This window comes from Fukomys damarensis, unplaced genomic scaffold, assembly GCF_012274545.1.
Source record: "Fukomys damarensis isolate Sample0158 unplaced genomic scaffold, DMR_v1.0_HiC HiC_scaffold_39, whole genome shotgun sequence".
Lineage (NCBI taxonomy): Eukaryota > Metazoa > Chordata > Mammalia > Rodentia > Bathyergidae > Fukomys > Fukomys damarensis.
Genome location: NW_022900951.1, coordinates 97,057,972 through 97,085,078, shown reverse-complemented (window position 1 = coordinate 97,085,078; position 27,107 = coordinate 97,057,972). Strand labels below are relative to the sequence as shown.

General features: G+C 36.9%; 1 protein-coding gene across 3 annotated transcripts in view; it reads left to right on the top strand.

Annotated features, from left to right (window-relative positions):
* Lamp2 (lysosomal associated membrane protein 2) overlaps positions 1–22,222 on the top strand; it is a 42,388-nt gene extending 20,166 nt beyond the window's left edge. Inside the window, exons 4-9 of one of the 3 annotated variants that reach the window (XM_010629572.3) lie at positions 1,276–1,434; positions 3,198–3,385; positions 4,578–4,700; positions 7,615–7,678; positions 8,392–8,556; positions 21,887–22,222. In XM_010629572.3, coding sequence (XP_010627874.1) covers positions 1,276–1,434; positions 3,198–3,385; positions 4,578–4,700; positions 7,615–7,678; positions 8,392–8,556; positions 21,887–22,029 — 842 coding nt within the window. In that variant the 3' untranslated portion in view covers positions 22,030–22,222. Of the gene's footprint in view, positions 1–1,275; positions 1,435–3,197; positions 3,386–4,577; positions 4,701–7,614; positions 7,679–8,391; positions 8,557–10,944; positions 13,444–19,066; positions 19,233–21,886 lie in introns of those variants that run through there. The other 2 variants (XM_010629574.3, XM_010629573.3) reach the window with 2 other exon arrangements.
* Positions 22,223–27,107: the final 4,885 nt, after the last annotated feature.

Here is a 27,107-nt window from a genome sequence, read left to right as displayed (position 1 = left end):
GAGACACACTGAGTCACTAAATTGCCCGGGCTAGGCTTGACCTTGCAATCCTCCTGCCTCTACCTCTGCCTCCCAGAGTTCTGGGATCACAGGTGTGCACCACCACACCCAGGTACAGCTTGTTTTACTCGCATGTTTTTGAGATCTTTCTGTATTCAGCCAGTTTCCTTATCCATTTTTGTTTACAGTGACAGTTTTAGGAATATGTTCTACTTCATTGGTTTAAAATAATTCTTTTGACCATTAGGGGGTGCCAAAGTAGCATTAAATGCCTGCTTTGCTACCTGACTCAGGCACAGAAGGAAGCCTGTATTAATGATCTTGAAAATACCTTCCTTTCTTGCTACTTCAAAAAGAAACTGAGCCATTTAGATACATGTGGTCATAGTCCTTTGAAGTTTCTCTATAGGCATTCTAATCAAAACTGGTTACAGGATGGCTGTGACCTGTTTTGCCTTTTGAAGATTTTCTGAAATGGAATGGTCTTTAAATTCCATCCAGGAAGAGATTCTCTAAGCTCATTAGAACTGATAAAACTTACCTTATGATAGTAGTGTAAAAATAAGGATTTACTATAAAATCTGTGATGACTTCATTGCTCTTTTTACCTTACTCATAGGCACTAAGTCCTGTTTATTCAGACTTAGGTATCTTCGATTTGACTTCCTTTCTTTCTTCCCACTGCCCACACCGTCTTCGTGCAGACAGACCCCTCTCACCTTAACCAGGCCACTGGTCTTCTAACTGGCTTCCTTCTTAGATGGCTTCCCTGAAAAGTTTTCTTCTATGCCTCTTTGATATTTTCCTTGAAATAAATCATATAACTAGTGTTATTTCCTGCTTTGAAATTTGAAGCTAATGGCAGGGAGAGCAAAAAGAACAAGAATGAAGATGTATTATATACAGGTACCAACTCCCCATGAGGAATATAATTGTTATGTACTGCAAATGTGGACTAATGAAAATAAAAAATTTGAAGCTAGCCCCTCCATTGGTAACAAAGAAAGCCATATTAGCCTTAAGTGATAGAATATGCTTAAAAATGAAACCAACCACTTTATCTTTTCTTCTTCTATTTCTTCTTCCTCCCTGCTCTCTGTTTCAGCCACAGTGAATTTGTTGTTCTTGTCAAGATGTTATAACCTTTGTCACTTTGGGCACGGGATGGAACAGGCAGGGAGGAAGAGAGAGAGAGCATACATCTTTATTTATTTATATATGTTACCACTTTTTCGAGCCTTCTTGGAAACAGCCATTTCAAATTTTGTTTTATAGGAATTGTTACTGTTTATGATTCTTTGGAAGTCAGCATTCCATTGAATAACGTCTTTAGATGCAATAGTTTATTAACTTATGAAAAGAACAGTGTTGTCCAGCACTATTGGGATGTTCTTGTTCAAGCTTTTGTCCAAAATGGCACAGTGAGCAGAAAAGGTGAGTGTGAAAAGTATGTATTTCTATACTTGGGTCCTAATTTATGAATATATCAGGTGGCGTTCATAGAGGTTGTTATCTGAAAGCATTTCTAGATTAAGGCTTGTATGTAGCTTCCACAAGACTAATGTTTTTGTAAATAATAGCAGTTCCTGTGAAACTTGCAATTTAAAGTTTGATATACACGTGGAGTGGTCTTTTAAAAGGCTCCACCAGTAAGGTTTCTCTTAGCTGATAAAACCTAATCTTTGTTTTGAAAAGGTTCTCCAGTAGCTAGATCAGAGCTTAGAAATTACATTCATGTTCTAATCTTTAAGTTTGTAAATTGATTGTATAACTTCTGTGTAACTTTATGAAAATGTGATCATTTCTCATTCACCAATCCCGGAAAACTACTAACACTTCTAAGAAGTAGAAATGCATATGATTTGCTATAGGGGCCTATCCTAGTCCTCAAAGAGGTACTTATATTCATTCCTAACACTGTACGTTAAATTAACACCACCACTCACCCTCAAACACACACTGTACACAAGGAGAGAAATGGGGAGTCTATTCCTACCCCTAAATCTAAGTCTAACCCTATTCTCAAGCCAAACACTACCCTTAATATCCACATTGCAAGGTTCAGGTCCTTGGAAACCCAAAGTACATTTCACCCTCAAACGAATCAGTGCCCTAACCTTCATTCTCATATGCAAATTATCAGGTACATGAATTCCTTCAATATCACTCTCACCAATTCTAACCCTAACCAACAACATGATTCCTAAGTTCCCATACAGCGTTACTTGAAATCTTGCACTATGGCTAACCCTAAGGTGAAATCTCATTGTGATACTAACTATGAATCCCACACCACAATACCCAGGTAGAGAAATTCCAAGGCTATCACTCACCCTAATACTAACCCTAATCCTAACCCTACTCCTCAAGGAGGTACTTATATTCCTGAATCATTCCTAACACTGAACGTTAAATTAACACCACCAATCACCCTCAAATACACACAACACTAAACAGGTAGTGAAATGGGGAGTCTATTCCTACCCCTAAATCTAAGTCTAACCCTACTCGCTAGCCAAACACTACCCATTATATTCACACTGCAATGCTCAGGTCCTTGGAAACCCACAGTACACCTCACTCTTGAAAAAGTCAGTGCCCTGAACTTCATTCTCACATGCAAATTATCAGGTATGTGAATTCCTTCTGTATCGCTCTCACCAATCCTAATGAAAGGTTCATTTGTATTGACATCCAAGTTGATCTCTAAACTTTTTTCTTTTCTTGTTTTTTTGTATGGAGGGTCGAACTCAGGACGTTGGGCTTGCAAGGCAGGCAGCAGTATCGCTGAGCTAAATCCCTGTCCTCTGAATTTTATTTCTAGTGAACAGTATCCTTCCTTGTAGTGGTTATATGTGGGAAGGAAGAAGGTGGGTGAGGGTAGGGGTTAAATAAGTTTCACACCAATCAGAAACAAGTAGAATTCTTTGGAATGAAGGCATTTAAGGGGTTCAGCCATATGTAAGGAGATGAACCTTGGGGTGTGTCTTAAATATGTCTGCTGTGTCACAGAGACTGGATATGAAGCAGCAGTTTAATAACCTCTGCCTCATTTAGCTTAAAATATATACTAAGAGGATGTTCCTTTCTCCTCATGAATCCACTTGAACTTCTAGTATGAAAAATATTCTGCTCTTCCCTAGCCTAATGAATTTAGATCACCTTCATTCATTGTGTCCTTTGTTTGCTTGTTTTAGAATTTCTGTGTGAGGAAGACAAAGGTTTCACAACAGTGGCACCCGTCGTTCACACCACTGTGCCCTCTCCTACTACCACACCCACTCCAGAGGAAAAGCCACAAGTTGGAAATTATTCAGTGAGCAGTGGCAATACCACATGCCTGCTGGCTACCATGGGACTGCAGCTGAACATCACTCAGGATAAGGTATGCTTGTCCGTTTTCACGCATACATTCTTTGTGTATTTTTGCCAGGTACTGTAGATCCTATTGTCTACCCAACAGTAGTTACTAGAATGATTCCATTTTGAAATGGAGATCTGATGTTGACTTACTGAATTTTGTTTAGTTTGGAGTCAGGAGAACCATGAAGACTTAATGTCACTGGCAAGGTGTTGTCTCAGCCAGGATAAAACCTGCAGTTGAAAGGACTTTTTGGGTTTCGATTCTGTTTACCTTCAGTAGATCATAGTACACATAGGTGAGCTTTATTTTATTCAGTCTGTTTAAAATATATTTCCTGGGCTAAGGATGAAACTTGATGTTAAAACACTTGTCTAGCACATTTGAGGCCCTGACTTTGATCTGTAGCACAGCCAAAAAATGAAAAAATAATCTATAACTCCTTCACACACTTTAACCTGAAATGTACTGTGGACTGGGGTATACTAACAGAATAGCTACGTTTCCCCAGCTTTTAAAAAAAAGTCTTATTGAGTTTATTGGTACATTTTAGGTATACAGTACAGTTACATTCATTATTGGGATCTCGTACCTTTACATGACAGATCTTGGTTCTCATTTTTTCCCCATACCCCTGCCCTCCCTTCACCGCCCCACCCTCCCTTATTTACAAAGACTTTGTTTCCATTTTTTCATTTTTTCACATTTTTTCTTGTCCCTTATTTCCTTTCCCCTACTCTTCCCACTTCCCCTACCCCTTTAGCCCTTTTCTCCTCCAGCTTTTTGATGACTCATCGCAGAGGCATGCTCAAGTCCATGGTTCTACTTGCAGTGCTCCAGTAGGGCTCCAGAGGGCGTGCCAGTGACTAAATCTCATTTCTAGGGTCCAGTGACTGAGACAAGCTAGACAGCTCATTTTTTTAATCATCAATTAAGTTTATTGGTAAAATTTAGATATGTGCAATGATTAGACAGATGGCTTCTGTGCTCTGTAAAAATGTGTGTTTTCATTTGGCTTATTTCCAAGGAAGCTTTCTTCTTGTTTTTTAGGTTGTCTTAGTCATAGCTTGAGGGCCCATGCCAAGTTTGTTTGAAAGTAAGACACCTTGAATTTAAGTTTCCAAAGCAGTTTTTGTTCTGCACTGAAGTTGACCTTGTTAGAGTAGACGGCTTTGCTGTCAATTTACATAGTTAATGTATACTTCTCCCCCTGCAGGTTGCTTCAGTTATTAATGTCAACCCCACCTCAACTGGCTTCACTGGCAGCTGCCAACCCCAGACTGCTCAGCTTAGGCTGAACAGCAGCATCATTAAGTATCTTGACTTTGTCTTTGCTGTGGTGAGTAACACATTTTTCTAAACATTAGATGGACTCTCTGAAAAAACATACTGGAAAGCTGCGTGTGTGTGTGTGGGGATTAGCTTTGTTTTCTGTTACAATACTACTTAATAGTAAAGTGTAGTCCATTGATCCCTGTTCATTTCTCAGACTGCTTTGTGGTCTATAGGCTGGATTCTTTTATTAATATTCACCAACAGTGGACATTCTGCCATTATGTGGACTCTAGGAGCAAAAATTACATTAAAAAACTACGTGTGTATTATCTCCATGTATAAGAATTTCTGTAACAATATTTTTGTCCTACACGTTAGACAGCTCTCTCATGTTTTTTTCACCCCATTAAGTTTATTGGTACATTCAAAGCAAAAAATACTCATGTTTGTTTATTGTAATAATTTTAATCTTTTAAAATAATTTTGTAATAATTTTAGGGGTAATACTATTTACATTAGTGTCAGTAATAATAATAATAATAGCTAAAACTTATTGAGAACATTTGTCCCTCTGTATTTGTGAGTCCTGCATCCATGGATTCAACCACCCTTGGATCAAAAATATGATGGAAGCTGGATGTGGTTGGTGTATGCCTGTAACCCTAGCACTTGGGAGGCTGAGGCAGGAGGATCACCATGAGTTCGAGGCCAGCCTGAACTACATAGTGAGATCTTGCCTCAAAAAAACAAAATAAAACAAAACAAAAAAAAAGAATACTGAGGCATGACTGTATTTAGTATATATAAGGTTCTGTGTAAGTACCTGTATTTATTCATTAAATCAGCATTTAGGTTTTTTGTTCATGTTTCTGTCAAGAGCTAAACCCTGTTTAGAAGTTTATAGGTTGAGCATACCTGTTCTTGTTAGTAAAAATTCATCATTGGGGACCTTTACTTCCACCTTCTTAGGAACATTTATTATCTTCATACATTTTTACGAGGGGAAACGTGTACATGTTATAGCAAATGGGAACAAAGAATAAAAGATAGCTATAGGGGAGAGAAAATGTTGAACTACCAGTACTCCAACTAAGAGATTTTTGTACTATTGGACAAGAACCAATACTACTTTTAAATCAGATTACTATATTTAAAGTTGGTGTAGGCTGGGCATTGTGGTACATGCTTGTAATCCCAGCACTTGGAGGCTGAGGCAGCAGGATTGCCGTGAGTTTGAGACCAGCCTGGACTGCACAGCAAGACACTGTCTCAACCAAAAAAAAAAAAAGGGTGAGGGAGGGGGAATATAACAGTCTCACCTGACCTCCCTTCACCCCCTCTTCCCTTCCTCTATTTACAAAGACTTTGTTTCCATTTTTTTCCTTTTCTCTTCTTTTTTTCTTTTCCCTTTTTACCTTTCCCCTACCCCTCCCACTTCCCCTACACTTTTAGGCCTTTTTCCTATTACACAATATCAATTAGATATTTTGATTCTTATTTACACTTTCAGTTTATCACACCTGGGAAACTATTCGGTATTTACACATGTGTCCTATTAATTTCACTTAAGAGTATAAAGAATCACACCACAGTGACATATGTGCACCCATGTTTATAGTAGCACAGTTTATAACAGCTAAAACTTGGAAACAGCCCATTTGCCCATCACCTGGATAAAAAAAGATGTGTTTTTTTTTTAATTTTATAAAATGGAGTACTACTCAGCCATGAAGAATGAGAGAGTAGACATTTATAGCGAAGTGGATGCACATTGAGGTCATTTTCCTCTGCTTTTGGTCTCGTTTTGGGAGCCTCCTACCTAGTCTCACCTCTTCATCTCCCTCACCTTAATCTTCCGAGAGCTCGGCTCTCCCTCAGTAATCTTCATTGGTTGTTTAACCAACAAGGTGACATCTAAACTCCAGGCAGGGCAGACCCTCTTTACCCTACGCGAAGCATCCTGCTTCTGCAGACTTCGTCTCTTCACTCCCTCTTGATGAGCATTCTGCTTCCTTCACACTGCCTCCCGTGTATGGCAGAGGAGAGCACAGCAGTAACTGGTGCAGGGCTCTGTAGCCCCAACTCCCGGGCTTAAATCTCAGCTCACTGACTGCTAACCCCTTGGCCAAGGGAGCAGCCTTTAGTATCTCTGGGTGAGAATTCCTCCATCTCAGAATGGGGATGCTAATAGCACCTATAGCATAGAGTTATTGTTATGAGTCAGTGAATTTCTATGGAACATTTTGAGGATGGTGGTTGGCACTTAGGAAGTTCTCAAACACTTGGCATTGTGCTTATTTTCTGATTATCTTTACTCATGTAGCCTTTTTGAAAACCCCTTTTCTGTTTCTGTTTTTGTTTTCTTATCCAGATCCTGCCTCATCCAAAGGCCCTATCCCTAGGCTGGCACTACTTTGCTCCTTCCCTCATTGGAAGTAATTTTTCATCTTTCAATTCTTATAGCTTGCCACTTTGTTTTTTGAAATATGATTATTAGTGTTTTTATCTTATCTTCCCTGGTAGCTTGCAAACACTGCAAGGGCAAGATTCACGTCTGGCTCGTTTTGCAATCTCTCTGGATCACTTAAACATGTTACCTTGTACATACTGAACCCTCAAATGATTGGAATGACTGGCAAATCATTTGAGTGCTTCAAAAATATAATAACGAGGAGCAGAAAGCAAGTAGATGGAGATTGTATAATGGGTACCACAACATAAGAAGGATGACTATACTTCACGATAACTATTTTCTGAGGGATCTGAAAGTTGGAAGCGAAATGCAGAGGAAAGGGGTTTTGTTACATTTTGAGTTCTCTTTTACTTAGTTGCAGTTTATTTGATTGGCCCAGGTCTAGTCTGTGGTTTGCTTTTCTGTGTAATAGTACTAGATGGCTTTTCTTCAGTAGATATTAACCGAACCTGTAGAAAATTGGGATAGCGGTATGTTGATTAACTGGAAGCTCTTTTTCCAACAGAAAGATGAAAACCGATTCTATCTGAAGGAAGTGAATGCCAGCATTTATTTGGCTAATGGCTCTGGTAAGCAAAGCATTGGCCTGGGGAGAAGAGTGGGTTATACTGAAGGAATAGAAACTATAATTATCTTATTACCGAGCAGTGCCCTATTTAATGGGACAGAAGATACTATGTAGAAGGTATACCTTGACCACGACTTAATCTGTAATTTAGAACCATGGTATCTGTGCATTGTGGTTTATACTGTATAATCCCAGTTACTCAGGAGACTGAGGCAGAAGGACTGCAAGTCTGAGGCCATCTTGAGCAATTTAGAGAGACCCTGTCTCAAAATAAGAAATATAGAAGGCTGGAGATATAGATCAGTGACACAGTGCTCCCAAATTCAGTCTGCAATATGAATAAAAAAAGGAAAAAGGAAAGAAAAATAATTACAGTTTTCTGTCTCTTGCAGTATCATGGTAGATAATAGATGAGGATGTGACTGAGTTTTAGATTGTAGAAACATCTGTAGAAAGATAAGAGAACCAACCTAGTAATGGTAAGTGGGCAACTTAATGACTTAATAAGACCTCATCTCAAAATTAAAAATAAAAAAATAGGGCTGGTGATGTAGCTCAGTGTGAAGGCCCTGAGTTCAAGCCCTAATATCACACACACACACACACACACACACACACACACACACACACACACACACACAAAACAAACCCAGAAAACTGTCTTATTTTGATGTAGAATGGATAAGAAATTACTAACATTTTTTTTCTGTAAAGTTTTCAGCATTGCAAATAACAACCTCAGCTACTGGGATGCCCCCCTGGGAAGTTCTTATATGTGCAACAAAGAGCAGACTGTTTCGGTGTCTGGAACATTTCAGATAAATACCTTCAGTCTAAAGGTTCAGCCTTTCAATGTGACAGAAGGAAAGTATTCTACAGGTAAGGCTCAAGTAAACTTTATTACTACTTTATGTTTGAAATTGACCAATAGGTGACTTTTCTTTGAATCATGGTAATTTTGACATTGAAATAAAGAATTAAGAATTTACCCCTTGACTCTAATGTAGAGTTCTTTAGCCTTTAGCAAGTTGCGTAACTTTGGCTCATCATTTTGTTCACACCAGATGTTTTTGTGATCTGAAAACCAACCTCAGGTTTAAGTGAGCTTACTTGAAAGCATAGGTGCTTCTCCTAGGTTTCAGTATGCGGGGACAAATGGCATTTTGAACATCATGCATCTGCCTTCTTGGATCCATCTTCGTGCTAGAAATATTTTCATACCTGAATGAAAGTGACTTGGTCTAATTTTGTTGAGATACAAGCTAGAAATCAGGAGCAAAGCCTCACATATTTATTGTGAGCTATGTTTTTGACAGAAGAAGTGATCTGGATTTCTTCAAAGCACATGCTAGTGCAAATGGGGCTTTTTGAAGATCTCAGGGCTGCCATGCATGGTAGCACATGCCTGTAATCCCAGCACTTGGGAGACTGAGGCAGGAGGATCACCTCAAATTTGAGGCCACCCTGTGCTCCACAGTGAGTTCAAGGCCAGCCTGAACTACATAGTTGAGACGCTGTCTCAAAATAAAACAAAATTAAAATTAAAAAATGAAGATCTTCTCAGGGCTAAATAGTGGCATTTATCAGATTTTTAATCAAACCCTTGTGAAGATCTTATTCATGTGAATACGAACGATACATTTGGTATTGCAAGATTGAAATTTGCATGATGAAAAAATGTAGATAAAATTCCTTAGGTGACTTGTCCTTCTAGTTATTTAAAATTGGAGGTTTGTAGTTCACAGGTTTGCTGAGCAGAGCCATTTCAATCATCCACATCTTTTAAACAATTAATTCTATATTTTAAAAGGAAATGTCAGCTGCGTTTAAAAGTAAATATGCTGTGAGCTATTCAGCTGTTTCTGTGGTGGTGCTAAGTACCTAGGCTGACTTGGATGGGCCAAAGTAAATCGGGCTCTTATCCTGCCATTCTTGTGACTAAAGAGGTTCATTATAAATTTAAAAGTAGTTTTAAGAATTCATTTTCCCTTTTGTTGGTTTTCCTTATGTATGTCAATTATTTTGATCCCTTAATAGCTTTATTTTTAAAATCTTTATCTCCCTCCTCTACATCATTATCCTAATTTTAGGTCCAGATTTGTGTTTAGAATTTAAAAATCATTCACAGTTATTACCAGTTCAGGCCTATTTATCTAATCGCTGTGATCGAGATGAGCTGTGCTCTTTGTCTAATTTGAAACTTTGGTTTATATGTGTATAGAATTTAAAATGTCACCCAAAGGAGCATACAACATTTAATGCTAATATTGAATGAATAATCTATTTCTTGAACTAAGTTCTCAGCTATGGTATGTATAAATACAGTACATGGTAAGGAAATATACTTACAGGAAGGTAGAATGGTGTTGATTAGATTTTACTGGGTCAGACTGCTCTCTAGAAACAAATTGTTCCCATGGGCTGCTGGCCTGGACCAGATTGATGATAAACACAGTAAACATATTCAAATTAGTAAAGAGGTTCCAACTTTTTTTTACTGTTGCAACCACTAAAATCATATATTCTAAGCTATGGATCTATAAACTTTTTTTTCTCAGAAGGTCCAGACAGCAACTGATGTTTTTAAAGACTTTGGGGCCTGTCGCAACTGTTCAGCTCTGCCATTGTACTACAGAAACATCTGTAAGGAGCATGTAGATAGATGAATGTGACTGTGTTCCTCAAAAATGTCTTTATGGATAATCAAATTTGAATTTCATATAACTCTCATGTCAAAATATTCTTTGGTTTTTATCTTCAACTATTTAAAATTGTAAATACAATTTTACAAATACAATTGTTAGCTCTTTGGTCAGGTTTGGCCTGTAGTTTACTGTAAAGGAAGTCCAGAGTCAGCTTAGCTGTTCTGATCCCATAGTCATAGCTGCTGTTTCCCCAGAGACGTTCACTCTAACACATAGAGGCTAATCTGGCAATGTATAAATGGGTTAGATTAGCTCTCTTCATTTCTGATACTACTGATTTGGAAGCGATGTGGACTCTAAATACATATACAGACACATATAATGTATGTTATACGACATGTAAGACAGTGTGTACTTATAGGTATAAATGAAAGGACAAGTTTCAGGATTTTAATTTTAGAATAGTCCATAATTTTCATTAACTTTTTCATAAAAACATAGCTGTCTTAGTTGAAATTGATTTTATAAGAGCATTTCTGACTTTTGAATCAACATCTTTTAATTTTGGACATTCTTTTTTGATTATACTCATTATTTGTTACACACTTTTTCTCACCTACAGCCCAGGAGTGTTCGCTGGATGATGACACCATTCTAATACCAATTATAGTTGGTGCTGGTCTTTCAGGCTTGATTATCGTTATAGTGATTGCTTACCTAATTGGCAGAAGAAAAAGTTATGCTGGATATCAAACTCTGTAACACTAGCCCATATGTGATCTCTGTTGCAAAATAATAAAGCAAGTACAAGTTCCAACATGAATTACTACTCAGTTCAGTGTACATTTAGTTAGTCTTGCTCTTAGAATGGGTGGTTTGGGAGATTTCTGATTTAAACTAAAACATCAAAAAAAACCAAAAAAACAGAAATAGAAAAAAAAACTACAAATTAGCCATTGATTTTTGGTTTCTAGAACCAAGAAATTTAAAAGTATCATTTCCATAGCAAAACATCTGGATTAGAGGTTTTATTTCACAGCCTTGACTTAATATTTTAGTGGTTTCATTTAAATATTCTGGATAGAAAAATAGTTTAGGAAAATCTTTTTAAAAAGATTATTCTGCATGATTTTGAATTAGGGCAACATTCTACAGTGGATTTGTACTTGCTCCTTTTGCATTTCATTGTGATTTTGTTTGCAGGTTAACTTAGCTACTTTGGCATTGTTGCATATTTGATCTAGGAGGGAGATGTTAGTAGATTTGAATGGGGCCTAGTAATATGTTTTTACCAATGAATGTTTTTTCTTATGCTTTTCAATGCATTTGTGTTTAATGTGGCCATAATGGCAAAATATACAAAAACCTTTTACATTGTAGAACAGGTGAAATTCTTGCTTTATTCTTTTTAAAAAACTGGTCATGTCAATCTTTTAATTTGCAAGACTTAAACAAACAAATATAAATGAATAGATTGCAAGACAGAAGACTATCCCAACTGGGCATTTCAGCCTGTTTTTTAGGTGCTCTAGAGATAATTGCTAGGTGCCAACTGAGAGTATTAGTCCTTTGTACCCATAAATTGGTCTCAACATGCAGTACTAAAATTAATGAAGATTTCTCTTTAACCTTCAAGTCTTCCTTGTTGGTGGCAGTGTGTTCTATTTTTTTAAATGCCAGTATGCCCTAGAACCTAGATAAAGAAGTATACTTATGTATGCTTAGAAAATAACTTGTACCTAACTCAAAATTTTGATCTTAGTTCATTAAAAAGTTATTGGTTTCCAGTTTGCATTAATTGCTACAGCATTTATTAATTTGGCTTTTACATTTAAATGGCTCTGTGCTAATAAAAACTTACACTGTTCAAAAAAAGAAAGAAATAATATTTAGGGCCGGGATTGTAGCTCGGTGGCACTGCACCTGCCTTGCAAGTGCAAGGTCTTGAGTTCGATCCCTGGTACCGGAAACAAAAAAAAAAAGAAAGAAAAACTACACTGTTTTTGTTATAGTACAATCATTAATTCATGTATTCTGTATTTAGTTTTGTGCTCTGAGAGAGGCACCTATTGTCCATTTGCTCTGTACCACCCAACTATTCCTTGTAGCTTCCAGGTGATCTTTCCTTATATGTATAAATATTGGTGAGACTGAGCAAGTACATTTTAAAAATAATTGTTATATAAAAAATTGATACATAGCCATTAGAGAAAGATTCCTTTGGTTATTTGGGGAGGGTATATTATGTGTTTCCCACTCACCAGAAAATGAGGACCTCTCAGGGTTCCAAAATATGTTGAATGCATTGTTACAGGCATGCGCACACATATAGGCAATTGCATGCTAACATGTACATGTCTGTAACTGTCTTGAGTTATATTGGAGTGGTAAATAATTTCCCTCACTTAAATTTGCTGTCTGTTTAGCCTGTAGACCTTACTGACTCAAAATCAGATTCCTCACTAACCCCTCTTCTAGAGCTACATTGAGCTGCAGTGCCAGCTTAAACCACTTCTTAAAGATTAAATATGAGTTATTAAACAGATATTTTTATTTAAACTGTTTTACTATAAAATTGTTAATCTTATAAAAATGGATAATGCTTTTAAGGATGTGGGCCTCACATATTTCTCTTGAGTGAAAACAAAACAGCTTTTTTTTTTAGTAAAAATTGGAAGCACAAATGGTTGCAGTGGCTTAATGCTGTTAATGTTTCTAAAAGTTTCTACATTTAGAGTACATATCAGATACTAAAATACCTCTGATAAACACTGTTTTATAGAAAATCTGACTTCAGCAAATATTTTTGTATTTTACATGGGCCAGTTTATATACTGCTATTTACACTATTACTTCCTAAAGCCGGATGTTCTTCATACCCTTTGTAGTTTTTTGCTTTGTTTTACTGGGTTTGTGCCTTGATGATAATACACTATTTAGTTTTGGGTGCTTTTCATGTCTTACAATTTTCATGAAGAAACTGGTCCATGTAAATGCTTTTCATGTTTTCTCCTCAAATGTTTAAACCACTAGTCGATGTATGGTATCTATCTTTAGATATTTGCTTGTCTGTTTGCTCAACATTGCTTCTAAAAACAATAAAGATTCTTTTATTTCTTAAGGAAATTTGCTCACATTTTTTCCTATTGGTTCAAGTCGTAAGGACAATTCTTTTAAAAGGAAGAACTTTTGAAATACAGGTAGATCTAAATTATTTCCAAAATGTTCTGCCTCTGTATTACTATCTGGAATAAGGATCCTTGACTTATATAAGGCTGGGTACAGAATAAGAATTACCTGGGAAGTGTGTTAGAAAAATATGCACTTCTCAGGGTTTCTTAGGCTCCATCCCTAGAGGATTTCACTTAGCAGGATGAGGTAGGGGGTATGTATGTGTGTGTGCATACGTGTGCATGCATACGTGTGTGTCTTGAGCTTCCCGTCCAAATCTGATTCATAACCAGTGAGAGAACCAGTGATCTTGGATATTTATTTCTTAGCAAAAGTTTCAGAGCATCTCTTTATATGCCTTTTTCAAAAGTTAAGGCTGATATGTAATATCTGTGCATAGCAGCTATATGTTGCAGCCATCCACACTGGGCTATTAATCTGGTCCAAAGTAGGACTTGTATGATCTCTCTTTTAGATCACCCTAAAACACTTGAACCTTCCAATTTCCAGGCTATTTCCCGGTCATTTTAGTATGACAGAAGAACACTTAGCAACCTTCCAGGTAATTTTCCTCTGGGTTACCCAGTTAAGCCACAAAAATGAAGTAAGTCATCATAGCTCCCAACACTGCTATTACCTACCGTAGGACTCTGGCCTGGTAGCTTAACTTTTAGGTCTTTTGTTTTCGTCTAAGGGCTGGAACTAATTTGATTGATTGATTGAGACAGGGTCTTATTATGAAGCCCAGGCTGACCAAGAACTCACAGCAATCCTCCTGCCTCAGCCTTCCAAGTGCTTGGATTACAGGCATGCACACATCATACTATGGGGCTGGGACTTAAATACATATTTGAATATGTCTAGAAGGACTCTGATAAGCTACTTGTTATGTGTCAAGAACATACTTTAAGTGTACAATGTACTATCTTAAGTTTTCTGCATTTTTTTCCAGGCAGAATTTTTACAAGATTCATATTTTTTTAAGATTATACCATTTAATATATTTATTTAGGTAGATAATGCTAAATTGTCTTGGACTCATCTGTCTCCCACCCATTTTCTTTACCCTGGTAGCTGCCCTCCTGTATAAACTATATTTTATCTTTGAAACTGGTATAATTGTGACACTGAGTAGGTTTAAACATCTTTTCAGTTGTCTGTGATACACTTCAGTTTGAGTGTAGATCCAAAAGGTATATAATAATTAAGATGTTAATTCTTAAATCCAATTCTTATAAAGAAATCTTGATCCATTTGGTGGGTTTTTTTTTTGTTTTTTGTTTTTTTGATTTGAGACGGGGTCTTGCTACATAGTCCAGGCTGGACTTGAACTTAACAATGAACTCAATTTGTAGCCTAGGCTGGCCTTGAACTCATAGATTCTCCTACCTCAGCCTCCTCTGTGCTGAGATTGCACATTGGTTTTTTTTTAAAGGTGTTTTTAATTTGGTATAATGTATACCTCAGCTTTCCACTTTTTATATTGAAAATTGAATTTGAAAAATTTCTGAACAGAAAATTGAAGGTTAAGAATTGTATTCTTTTTCCTTTTTTTTTTGGTACCGGGGATCAAACTCTGGACCTTGTGCTGGTGAGACAGGCAGCAGCACCACTGAGCTAAATCCGGGCCGCTCAATAATTGTGAGGCAGACAGTGGAAACACTGAGCTAAATCCCTGGCCTCTGTTTTTTTTGTGTTTTTTGGTACTGGGGATCGAACTGGGGCCCTTGCACTTGCAAGGCAGGCAGCAGAACCACTGAGCTAAATCTCCGGCTCCTTAATAATTCTTAATCTACATGAAACGTCAATGAAATTTCAGTGGCCATGAAACTTTTTAATCTTTAAAAAACTTTTTATCGTTTCCGTGGCTATTAAACTCTTCCACAGACACTTTTCCTTTCCCCAGAAATATTTTTAATATGGTATTAAGAAGTATATATTAGGTAGAGAGATCAAGTCAAAATCACATATAGAATAAGATTTTCCTTCAGGATATCCTATTAGAACTATTGTTTTTCCAAAGTTTATTTCCATTACCTAAATAATTCTTAAAAGATTGAATTTATAAAATCAATAGTTACAATAAATTAATATTTCATATACTAATATAGAGGATTTTAAGTAAGTGACAGCATCTAGAAACATCTTTGTATTAGTGTAATTGCCTTTTTTATCTACTCTGGGAATATTTGTCTTACATGAAGACCTTATTGGCAGTATTTGTGAAAGTTGTTGCAGTATTAGGTCAAATACCCAACTTGTGAAAGAGAGGAATGTGAGTCTGTTGCCAGAATAAGAAATTCATCTACTAATGAATTTTTTAAAAAACCAAGCGATCTTAAAATCCAAGTCATGGTACTTTAAGGTACTCGTCCCCTAATGGTTTGTAGGCTGGGTGTTAATTGGGGAAATTGAAGGGGAGGAGCATCGGCAAACTGAACTACCTGGATTCTTAACAGAACCAAGGTAAACAAGATCATTGAGTTGGCAGCCAAAGTCAATGTCAAAAAGTATGTAAACTCCAGGGTTGCATTTTGTTCCCTGTGATTGCCCTGGAAGCTATCAGAAAAAGAAGAGGAAAAAAAAAGGCCTGGCATATTTCTTGAAGGCAAGCACAATCAGAATTGCCTTGCAACCTTACTCATTTGTATTTTTTACAAAATTTTAATAAGTGTAATTCCCTGATATATCAGCCCTAATAGATTGTAAGCTAGGAAGAGAAAGAGGGCAAGGAAATGGGGGGAAGTAAAAAGTGGCAGTTCAACAACCCATCCTTCTTCCCTGTCTGCAAGTGTATACCCATGTGTACCATTCCTTCATCTTCTACACTGTCAGTAGGTTTTCTCTTCCTGGTAGTGCTTCTGGGATCCCATTCTTCCTACCTTTTTGGAGACCTTGTCGGCACCCTAATGGCTCTTTCTCTCATCCTATAAATATATTTAAATCTCTTCCTCTTAGATGCCATCTTCTCTTGTCCTTGTGGCCCCCTTCTAACTACCTCTATTGTCCTTTTAAAAAATCATTCTAAACGTCTTGAAATGAATGTATGTTGCTCCCCATCCCAAGTTCTTGATGTCCTAACCAGTCACTCTCCATTCATTCCTAAACCCACAGCAATTTGACTCATAACCCCTGCTCTCCATACTGCTAAATTCAGTGGACATTTTTGGTCTTGGTACTGAGGATTGAACCCAAGGCCTTTGCACTGAGCTGTATCTCTAGCCGCTTTTTCATTTTTTAAAAAAAATTTTGAGACATGGACCCTCTCCCTCTCCCTCTCCCTCTCCCCACCTCCTCCCCCCCCTCTCTTTCGGAGACATGGTCTCTCTTAAGTCACTACCTGGGCTAAGTGCAGACTTGGGGCCTTCCTGCCTCAGCTTCCCAGAGTGCTGTGATTATAGGTATGCACCACCATGACTGGATCCCAGGGGACATTTTGGGGCTTATATTTTACACTAACTAGTTTCCTAGGCTAATTAAAGCCCTTTAGCTTCTGTGGCACCATTTTCTTTTCTTTTTTGGAGTGCCATACAACATTTTAATAAAATACTTATTTTTTGAAGCAAAACATTTATTGGTACATTTTAGATATACATAGTGACAACATTCATCATAGGGAATTCGAACCTGTACGTAATATATCTTGATTTTTTTCCCATCTCCCCTTTGACCTGTCTTCCCCTTTTTTTTTTTTTTTTTCTTTTTTGGTACCAGGGACCAAACTCGGGACCTTGTGCTTGCGAGGCAGGCAGCAGAACCACTGAGCTAAATCCCTGGCCCATTTTCCTCTCCTTATTTACAAAAGCTTTACTTCCATTTTATTCTTTCTGTTTTTTTTTTCTTGTCCCTTATTTCCTTTCCCCCTCCCCCTTCCCTTGTTCCCCTTCTCATTTGATTTCCCAATATCTATTATACATTTTGGTCCTTATTTCCACTTTTCAGTTTCTCACACCAGAGAAACAATGTGATATTTAGACAAGTGTGTGGCACCATTTTCTACCTGCCTTTTTTATTTCTTTTTTTTACTTCTTTGTCTATCCCTTAAATGTTGATTTCCGAAGGGTTTCTTTTTTTTCTTTCTAGTACCAGAAATTGAACTCAGGACCTTGTGCTTGCCAGGCAGGTGTGGTACTACTGAGCTAATTCTCCAGCCCTTCCCAAAGTTTTTTGTCTCTGGTCTTCTTTTCATTCTACTTGCCCTCAGTGAAAACTGTCTTTGTTCATGGTTTTAAGTACCACTTCGGTTCACATAACTGCTTGGTTAGGATACAGGCGTCCTAAACTCAATCTGAAACTGAGTGTCTCCCTCACCCACATATCTCTCCGCTCCCCCTCCCCTCAATAACTACAAACATTCCAATACGGAAGTCCATCTCTGTTTCCTCTTAGATTACTATGATGATGGAAACATACATCTGTGTAATTATTCAAAGGTAGAATTAGAAGCCATCCTATTACCTCTCCTCCTATGCCCTCTATATTCATTTGGTTAATTGTGCATTGTAATTGGAACTCTACTCTGTTCCTTCCACATTTGCACTTTGCTAACCCAGTGTTGGACCATGTTATTGGTCATTTGGACTCTAGCAATAAAGGCATCTCCTAAGTTACTACCTCTCCATCATAACTTCTTAAACAAATATCCTGTTTAAATCCCGGTGCTGAAGTTTTCCCCTCAAGAGTAAGGTCAAACAAGCTAGGATTGGATTATACAGTACTTTTGTAATTCAATCTTCATACACTTTCTCTGCCTCCTGTCCAACCCACCCATTGTTCTTGCTATGCTGACTTGCATTGTCCCTATTTCCTCATCCGTATTTTTGTTTCTTACACCAGAAATGCCATTCTCCTGTTACTTGCACGGTTAATTTCTACTCAAAACTAAAAAAAAACAAAAATCAGTTTAAATGTCACCATTTCAAAGTATTTTTGTGTAACAAGGCCGAGTGTGGGCTTGAGACACTTTTATAATACTCTGTGTATTGCTTGTCCCTACTACAATATATTTTGAAGTTAAAATGCTAATATCCTTGTCTGATTCTCACACTATAGTCTGAGCATCCTGAGGCCAATATTTATGCCACCAGGCCCAGTTTATATCTTTTCCCCCTGGTGCTAAATAACCGCAGATTGCTTCACGTCGACTTTCTGTGTGTTTTATGTTCATTTGGTGAGCTAATACTTCACAAGTTACAAGCATTCCAACCCTGTGCTTCTTCAACATTGTGACACATTGCTTCTGCAAGCTCACAGCCTAACCAGCAAGGAAAGGCTAATTATATTTATTCATTATCTTCCATTTAAGAAATCTGGGAAGTATGTGATCACTTTATACATCTTTTGCTCAAAATGGCTGCATATTTTGTAGGTATGTAAAAGTGTATGATTTGGTTATTTGGAAATTCACTTTTGTGGAATATCTCACTTGCTAATCAGTGAGTGGCAGTGACTTGTTACTTTAGTGAAAAAACCAGAATATTCATGTTGGGAAGTGCTGTCATTTTAACTTAAAATGGATGGATTTGAAATTTTTTCATTGTTTCTGTTCTCAATTGTGCTTTCTCCACATCTAGCTCAAGACTGCAGTGCAGATGTCGACAACTTCCTTGTGCCCATAGCGGTGGGAGCAGCCTTGGCAGGAGTACTTATTCTAGTGTTGCTGGCTTATTTTATTGGTCTCAAGCGCCATCATGCTGGATATGAGCAATTTTAGAACCTACAATCTGATTGATTATATAAGAATACATGCAAATTAAAAGGTTCTCTTGCCTTTCAATGTATGAAACACTTTGCTTTATAAAACTGATACGTTGAAACTTTAATTTTTAAATTAGGCCTGCCATTTAATTGATCAGTTTAAAACTGAAAAAAAAAAATTATAGTTACTGGTCCTGGAGATAAATTTGTTAAAACGAACATCAGTTTGCAATGTTTTATGGTCTATCTTAAGCTTTGGTCAAATTTTGATCCTAACCTACGATGCCTTAAAATTATTAATATGGCCATTATAAGAACAAACTATGTAGGTGTGTTTTAATGGAATTAATAAATATTCTTTCCCTACTGGTGTTCTGTTTCAGTGTCTACCTCTCCTGATCTAAACGCATCACTGTGCGTTTACACATAGTTTATTAAATATTGATGTGGCATAAATGCCCATCCATTATGTTCAGACTTGGTTTTCAATGGAGTGATGTAGAGATTGTCTTCAGGGCCATCTGCATTTTTAAAGTTATGTAACTTTTGCTAATTTCTTTGTTCAAGTTAAATCAATGTCTGAGGATTGTGCCCCGCCCTGTAAAAAACAGACCCAAGAGGCTGCCAAACAATTTAAACTGTCTTCAAAATTAGAGTTTTTCAAAATACTGTTTATCTTTCAGCGATATAAACTGAAAAGATTTCAAGCATATCTAACCACTTGCCTTTTTATCCCCCATGTTTTACTCTTTGGATGCCTGATTAGCATTGAAAAAGAAATATTCTATGAACTAATTAGGGCAGATTGTGTTGTGTTTTTCTACCTCATCTTGTTGATCTCTGGAGCATTAAAATCTGTTTAGTGTTGTCATCAGACTGGTACTTATGAAATGTAGCTAACAGCAATCCAAGGACAGAGGCAGTGAAGCAGAGCAACTAGGCTCTTGTTTCTTCAAGACAATTCCGCTGGGGCAAAGCATAGGTGGGGGTGCAGAGGGAGGCTGCTGGCATTAAAATGAACGGGGATACTCAGCCCTTACTGAAACATATTCCATTGTATAAATGAGGCACAGACATCAAATGTATAGATAAATACAAAGGAAGTTTAATAGATGAGACTTTCACATATAAAATGAGTATTGATTCAGCTGGGCACAGTGGTGCACACCTGTAATCCCAGCACTCAGGAGGCAGAGGCAGGAGGATCGCCGAGAGTTCAAGGCTAGCCTGTGCTACATGGTGAGTTCAGGGCCAGCCTGAACTACAAAGTGAGACCCTGTCTCAAAAACAAAAGGCCTATTGATTAATTTTAATGTGTATGTTGGCTGATCAGAGTTTTTGTAACCGATTGACAGTACAGTGTTTGTTAGTATCCAGCTCTTAGTCTTTGTTTGAGGGGTTTCAGTAAAATATGATAAATCCTTCCAACAAAAGCTAGTGTGGCTACGGAAATAAAAGTTTTCAGAACATAGCAAATATTTTATGAATGAAAAAATGTAAAAGAAAATTAGATGAAAAAGGCAAGTACAGCTTGTCATAAAGCATACTAAATATGTACCACATTTTGTTAATTGCATTGGACTGCTATTGGAAGAGACCTTAAATATTAATTTAGCTCCATAATTTTACTGAAAAAGGAGGGACATTACTGAAATTATATATCTAGTGGGCAACAAACTATTAATAGCATTTTGATAAAAATTTCCCAATGAAATCTAATCACTCAGTAGTAAAATGACTGCTGCTTTAAATTTGAATTCATGAGATCAGAGTTGGGCACTTTGAACTGTTGTGTTGTTTTGTCCTAGTATTGGCCTCTTCAGTAATGAAACACTCCTATTATGATCTGTGACTTCAGAATCTAATCTTCCCTGTGCTGGGATCAGAAACACAGGAGGAAAAGCAGAGGGAATGGACTCTCATTTGCCACTTGATGTATATCAGATGCTTTAAGATATAATTATATTTCATCCTTAAACACCTTACAAGTATTATTATCTCCCTTTTATAGGTGAGGGACGTGAGGCCCAGTTTGAATAACTTGACAGAGTCCTTAAATAAGTACTTTTAATCAGGATTTAAGTTCAGTTTTGTAGGAATTAAGAGCTCAGAATCCACACTGCACACACTGCTTTCCTGGGGGTCCAATGGAATGCATTATATTCTGCTATTATTCTTCCCGGCCACTGCTCAGCTGGAAATAAACCTGATGACTACATAATGCATGTGTAAAAGATTTATGCTGTGTTTCTCTGATCCTGAGTCTTTTAAATTTTATTAGTGAGAATTCTTATTAATACTTTAATGATAGATCTTGAAAGGAGAAGGAATGGGGAAATACAGAGGCAGTGGTTTTGAGTACAGATGATTTGCCCTTTTCCCCCATGCCATTAGTTAAACCTAAAAATCTTCCCGTATTGTGTGAGCATAATTCTGTATTCTGTGCCTTTTCCCATTCTTCTGCTTTTTGTACTGAGGAACTGGGTGTGATTTTAGATGAATCGGTAATAAGAGATGTAGGATGATCAATTGCTTGGAAATGTTGGGGTTTATAACTGAGAAAATAAGATAATGGTAAAGTTATAAAAGACTAACCTTTGTACACTCTTCAAAAATGCTTGTTTTTGTTTGTTTGTACCTACCTAATTGCATTCTTTACTAATTTCCTCTCCTTGCTGTCTGTTCTTTTCTAACAGCTGAAGAATGTTCTGCTGACTCTGACCTCAACTTTCTTATTCCCGTTGCAGTGGGTGTGGCCTTGGGCTTCCTTATAATCGTTGTGTTTATCTCTTATATGATTGGAAGAAGGAAAAGTCGTACTGGTTATCAGTCTGTATAATCAGTTAAATCTAGTGCATTTTGTTTCTTTTCTCTCTCTTTTTTTAAATCAGAAGTTGTTTTCCTTGACTAAAAGCCAGAAAATGCTGTGCAATAGATTGTTTAAGGTACACAAACTAACCTCAGTGAGTTGATAGCTAACTTGGGCATGAGTAGTATTTATTTAAGAAAAAAATGTATTAGGACCAACTTTTTATATTTTATTTTTCCTTTGTTAAAATGTAATTGAAAAAAATTATGGCTTAGAATATGTCTTTTTAAAGTAAATAATGATTTTAAGCCTCTGGATCCAATTATGAAAGCATTTCTACTGAAGTATAATTTTACATGTTGCAGTTACTTATATTTTGCTACTTTGATGTCATTTGCAAAATCAAAGATGTTAAACGATTTAATCTGCTTCCAGAAATAATTGAAGAATATAATGAATTCATTTTTATTGGCGAGAAACAAAATTTGTTTGATAGTAAGACTTCCTTTCCCCTTCTCCTAATGGGGCTTACTTAAATCTGTGTTTTTCTGGTAGTTAAAAAAAGAAAGAGGACTGGAAGTGTAGCTCAGTGGTAGAGCAATTGTCTTGCCCTATGTTCCATCCCCAACACCATTTTAAAAAAGGATTTTTATGATACTGTATTTAATAGCAAAAGTCTGGCAATTTTCTCCATTATTGTTAGTTGCTACTGTATTTTAATGAGAATGTCTTTTAACCCCCTCTGGAGTTTGGAATATATTGATTATCTCAGACTTGAAATATATGCTAAAGTTGGAAAACCTTCAGCTCTTTTTCATGGTGTTGATTTAGAAAGGGTTAATATTTTTTTAAGGTTATAATTTAAAATTTTTTCCCCTCAGAGCCTTAACTGGTTCAGAAAGTGAATGTTCCTTGCACTAAAAAATCCTTCTATGTGCTGTGTGCCTCCTGCATTTCCCATTCTGTATGTGAATAAGTTCAAACTGATATTTCTAATGCATTGACTTTTTTTTTCCCTGCAGCAAATGCTAATTCTAGAGGCTCCGGGCCCTGACATATCTGTCAGATGGCAGCCTAGCCAAATCTGGACTGGGATTGTTCTGTATAATTTGTTGATCTTGATAGAAACTTATATCCGCATGGGGACCTCTAATGGCTCTGACTTCTATAGTAAGGTATTAGAAGCACTCGTGTTTCTGTCTGCTGGAATGCTCCAGCTGCAGAGGTGCTCTTATTTGGAAGCACGGTGTGGTGTGATTGCCTAGGGCCCAAATGGCGGCTTTGCACACCTGACATTAGCATAAAGCAAGTGCTTATTTTATCAATTTATTTTATGTCCACACTGAACTAAAACCAAAAGTTCCCAAAGACCTGCTATTACTTCAGAAATTTTCTTTGAATTAAAAATTAAGTTTAAATCTAAAAAAATTGAGCTAAAACTTTAAATAAACTTTATTAGTAAATCCAAGGATTAAGTCCCAATCTACCTCTTAGCACAATGCAGATACTCACCACTGTATTGTTGTCATTAACTGATGCCAGAACTCTGCCAATAGCTGATATTACAAAATTTTGTTAAACAGGAAGTCAGCATCTTTCCTTACAATCTTGTCTATATGCACACCTTGAAAGCATGTGTCCAAAGTGAAGTAGAAAGATTGCTCAGTCACGTATCCTTTAGAACTCTGTAGCTCTACCTTGCAGACTCATATTCTCTATTTGCTGTAGTATATAAAGAATGCTTTCTTTTAAAATATTCTCCTTAGTATCCACTTGTTACTTGGTAAAAGGCATATGGTAAAATAATGGTACTATAAGGAATGGTGGCTTCATTTCCATATATACTTTTAAGATGATTGTCCGAAAGCCAACTTATAACCTTACCAAGTATGTGGGTATTCAGATAAGCTCAAAAATTACTGGTTTATTTAAGTTTTCTACCTCTGGGTTAGGGACTGATATTACTAGTTCTTCATTAGGTATCATGGTTTTATCTTACGTAAACTAGCAAACACATGTGTTTAATTCTTTGAGAATTAAAATACAAACTGTTAACCAGGGGTTAAAACAAGCTGCTTCAACTCTAGTAAAATATAGGAAGTTCATAATCTGTGAATTGAGTGTTCAGTTAGCTTTGCTCGCAGAATTCATTTTATGATAGGATGTACAACAGTGCCTCAGACACTAGGACTTTGAATTCATGAATAGAATGAATCATTTTGCACGTAGCTTCTTTGGGAGAACTGATGCTTGCTGCTACTTAAAGTTTTGGTAATATCAATTTAGAGAGCTAATTAATACCTGCAAAATAAAGCATACTGTAGTATTGTTTGATCTGATATGTATAATTTTAGAGTGATGCATTTAAAAAATAAAGATCATACATTCCACGCCACTATGGCTAACTTTATTTTTATTCCATATGACCAGCCTCAAGAACTTAAACTGATTTATATAACTCAGTTCTTAAAAGTTTTCTCTTAAATTGTCAATGGGAATTGTGATCTTGTAGGCCTGCACCTTGAGTCCCATCATTAGGAAGGCATTAAAAACCTTGTGTATAACACTTCAAACATGGGGGCCTACATGGTTATGAAAATTTCAAGAAAACATTGATAACAAACTATGGAAGTATAATAAGAGCATCATAATAAATGTACTTTCAGTATGTATCTACATCCATGGATGAATTGTACTTGTTCAAGTTCATTCTAAGCAAGGCATACTTCATGGCAGGGGCAGGAGAAGAACATCCATTTTCTGAAAAGTCCTTTATTCTTTACAAACCTGTGTAATGCTCAGTTGATATATGATTGGAGTAAATGACCACACATTCATAAACATTCCTTTTTACATAAGAAATTATTTGGTGTGGAAGGGAAACATTGGCTCTCTCCATAGTCTCTGTCTCTGTCTCTGTGTCTCTCTCTCTCTCTCTCCCTCCCTCTCTCCCTCTCTTGTGCTTGTGAGGCAGGTGTGGTGCCACTGAGCTAAATGCCCGTCCATTCTCCACAGTTTCTTAATGATGCTTCATTTTTGGATTGTTAAAAATTTAATAGCTTTAAGTAAAAAATGGCCTTAACTTGCATTTGTCAGATTGGCGAGGGGTTTCAGTAGAACCTTCCTTCTTCCACCAGCTTCTTCAGTGACTATACTTCACAACTCTGGCTCTATGCATGTTGACTGAAAGTCAACTTGAAGGTTGATTTTTTAAAGTTCAATATGTTTACTCTTTAAATGCTAGTGGTCTTTAGGACTCAGGAAATGTTTTCTTTTCCTTTGTTTTTGCTGTCTGTATTTTGATGGCAGTGTAAACCTGGGTCTCCTTGTTTCTTAGAGGTCTGAACATAAGAGATCTTGGTATGCAGTGTATTTTTAGTCACAAAAAGCAGATAGAGTTTTATGAAGCACTTTTAGTACTGTGCTCATAAACATTTCATTTAATGCTCCCAGCAACTGGTTTGGGCTGTGTCATTCTCAAATTTGCAGGAGAGCTGAGACTTTAGTCGTGTAACCAAAGTTGCATGGAAGTAAGTGGAAAAACTGACATTTCAGTTGAGCTCAGTCTGCCTCCAGAAATCACCCTCTTACCTATGCATTCTGCTCTTCTAAGAAACAGATTTATTCAAACATGTGCTTTTCATTATATAGTGACAGCTGAATTCTGTACTCTACTATCCTGTATATAGTCACTTTACAAATTTTCTTCAATATTCTTGAAATAACTTGAGTTTTGTCCAGCTCAACTTGAGAGTCTGACAGATATTGTGGGAGTATGCCTTTTTGAAAGATAAAAAAGGACAAGTTTGTATCTCATCAGTAGTGTTAAACTCTGAATATCACTCTTTTCAGGGTAGCCCCATCTAATTCTGATCATGTATCATTATTCTGCCCTCAAACTCTTCTGCACTGTGAATCATTTTGGCTGTGCATTAGTGTGTTTAAGAGACTAAATTGAACTACCTGTCTCATCAGTTTCCTTAAATTAATGTCATTCCCTATCCTCTCGGTCATCCTGTAGTTTTAAGCACAACGTAGTCTCAGCCTCTGCCATTCTTGCTAGGCAGTTCTGAGCCCCAATATTTAGGTCCTACTCCTAAATCTACAGAATTTTTTAGAGGGTTTCAAGAAATCCTTAGCTGCATATTTAGTTTCCAGCCACAATTTGTACCACCCACTACTCCTGCATCCTCTTCCACTTTCCTGTACTCCATCCATCCATACTGGCCCCATTGCTGTTCTTCATAAACCTAAGAGTGTTCTCATCTCAAAGGGGAGGGGGAAAGGAAGGAAGGGACAAGGAAAAATGGAAACAAAGCTTTGTAAATAAAGAGGGAAAGCAGTGGAGGGGAATGGGATAAAAGATGATATAGCGCACAGATACAGATTCCTTATGGGTGTTATGTATATTTCAAGAGTACCAATAAAATAGCACTCTTACCACTTTGCATTCCCTTTGCTCTGTTTCACATGCTATATCCTTGTTAATCCGTGCTTCATGTACTGTATATCTTCTATAAGAAGGCAAACTTCATGAGAGCAGGAGTTGCTGCATTTACTTCTCTGTCCTAGTCCCTAAAACAGTAGTACATGGCACATAGTTCACACAGAATAAATACTTGCTGAATGAATGAGTGGGCACATCTTGTAATAAACATTTATTAAGCACTTAATGCCTTATTTTGTAAGATAAACATTGTCAACTGTAGTCAAGAGAAGTGTTCTGATTTCAAAGATGTTGAAATGTGAAAAAAATAATGTGCAGGCCAGGGATTTAGCTCAGTGGCACCCTGCCTGCCTCGCGAGCACAAGGTCCCAAGTTGCATTCTGGAATTGATATGTGTTTGGCATAATGGAGAGGGCTGTACATAGGTTATATCATCTATTAATCAGTAACTATTAATCATTAGTTACTGACCAATTAATAACTAAATATCATCTAAGCAGCCCAAGCCAATGCCCTTAAGCTCTCTGTCATATATTTCCTTTAGTACAACATACTGGTTTTTGTGTCATTTTCAATTCCAAAAACAAATCTTTGTGGTTGCTGTAATTTTCCATTTTAAAGCAGATAGTATATATTCAGTTTCATTTTCTGTCTTTTTTTT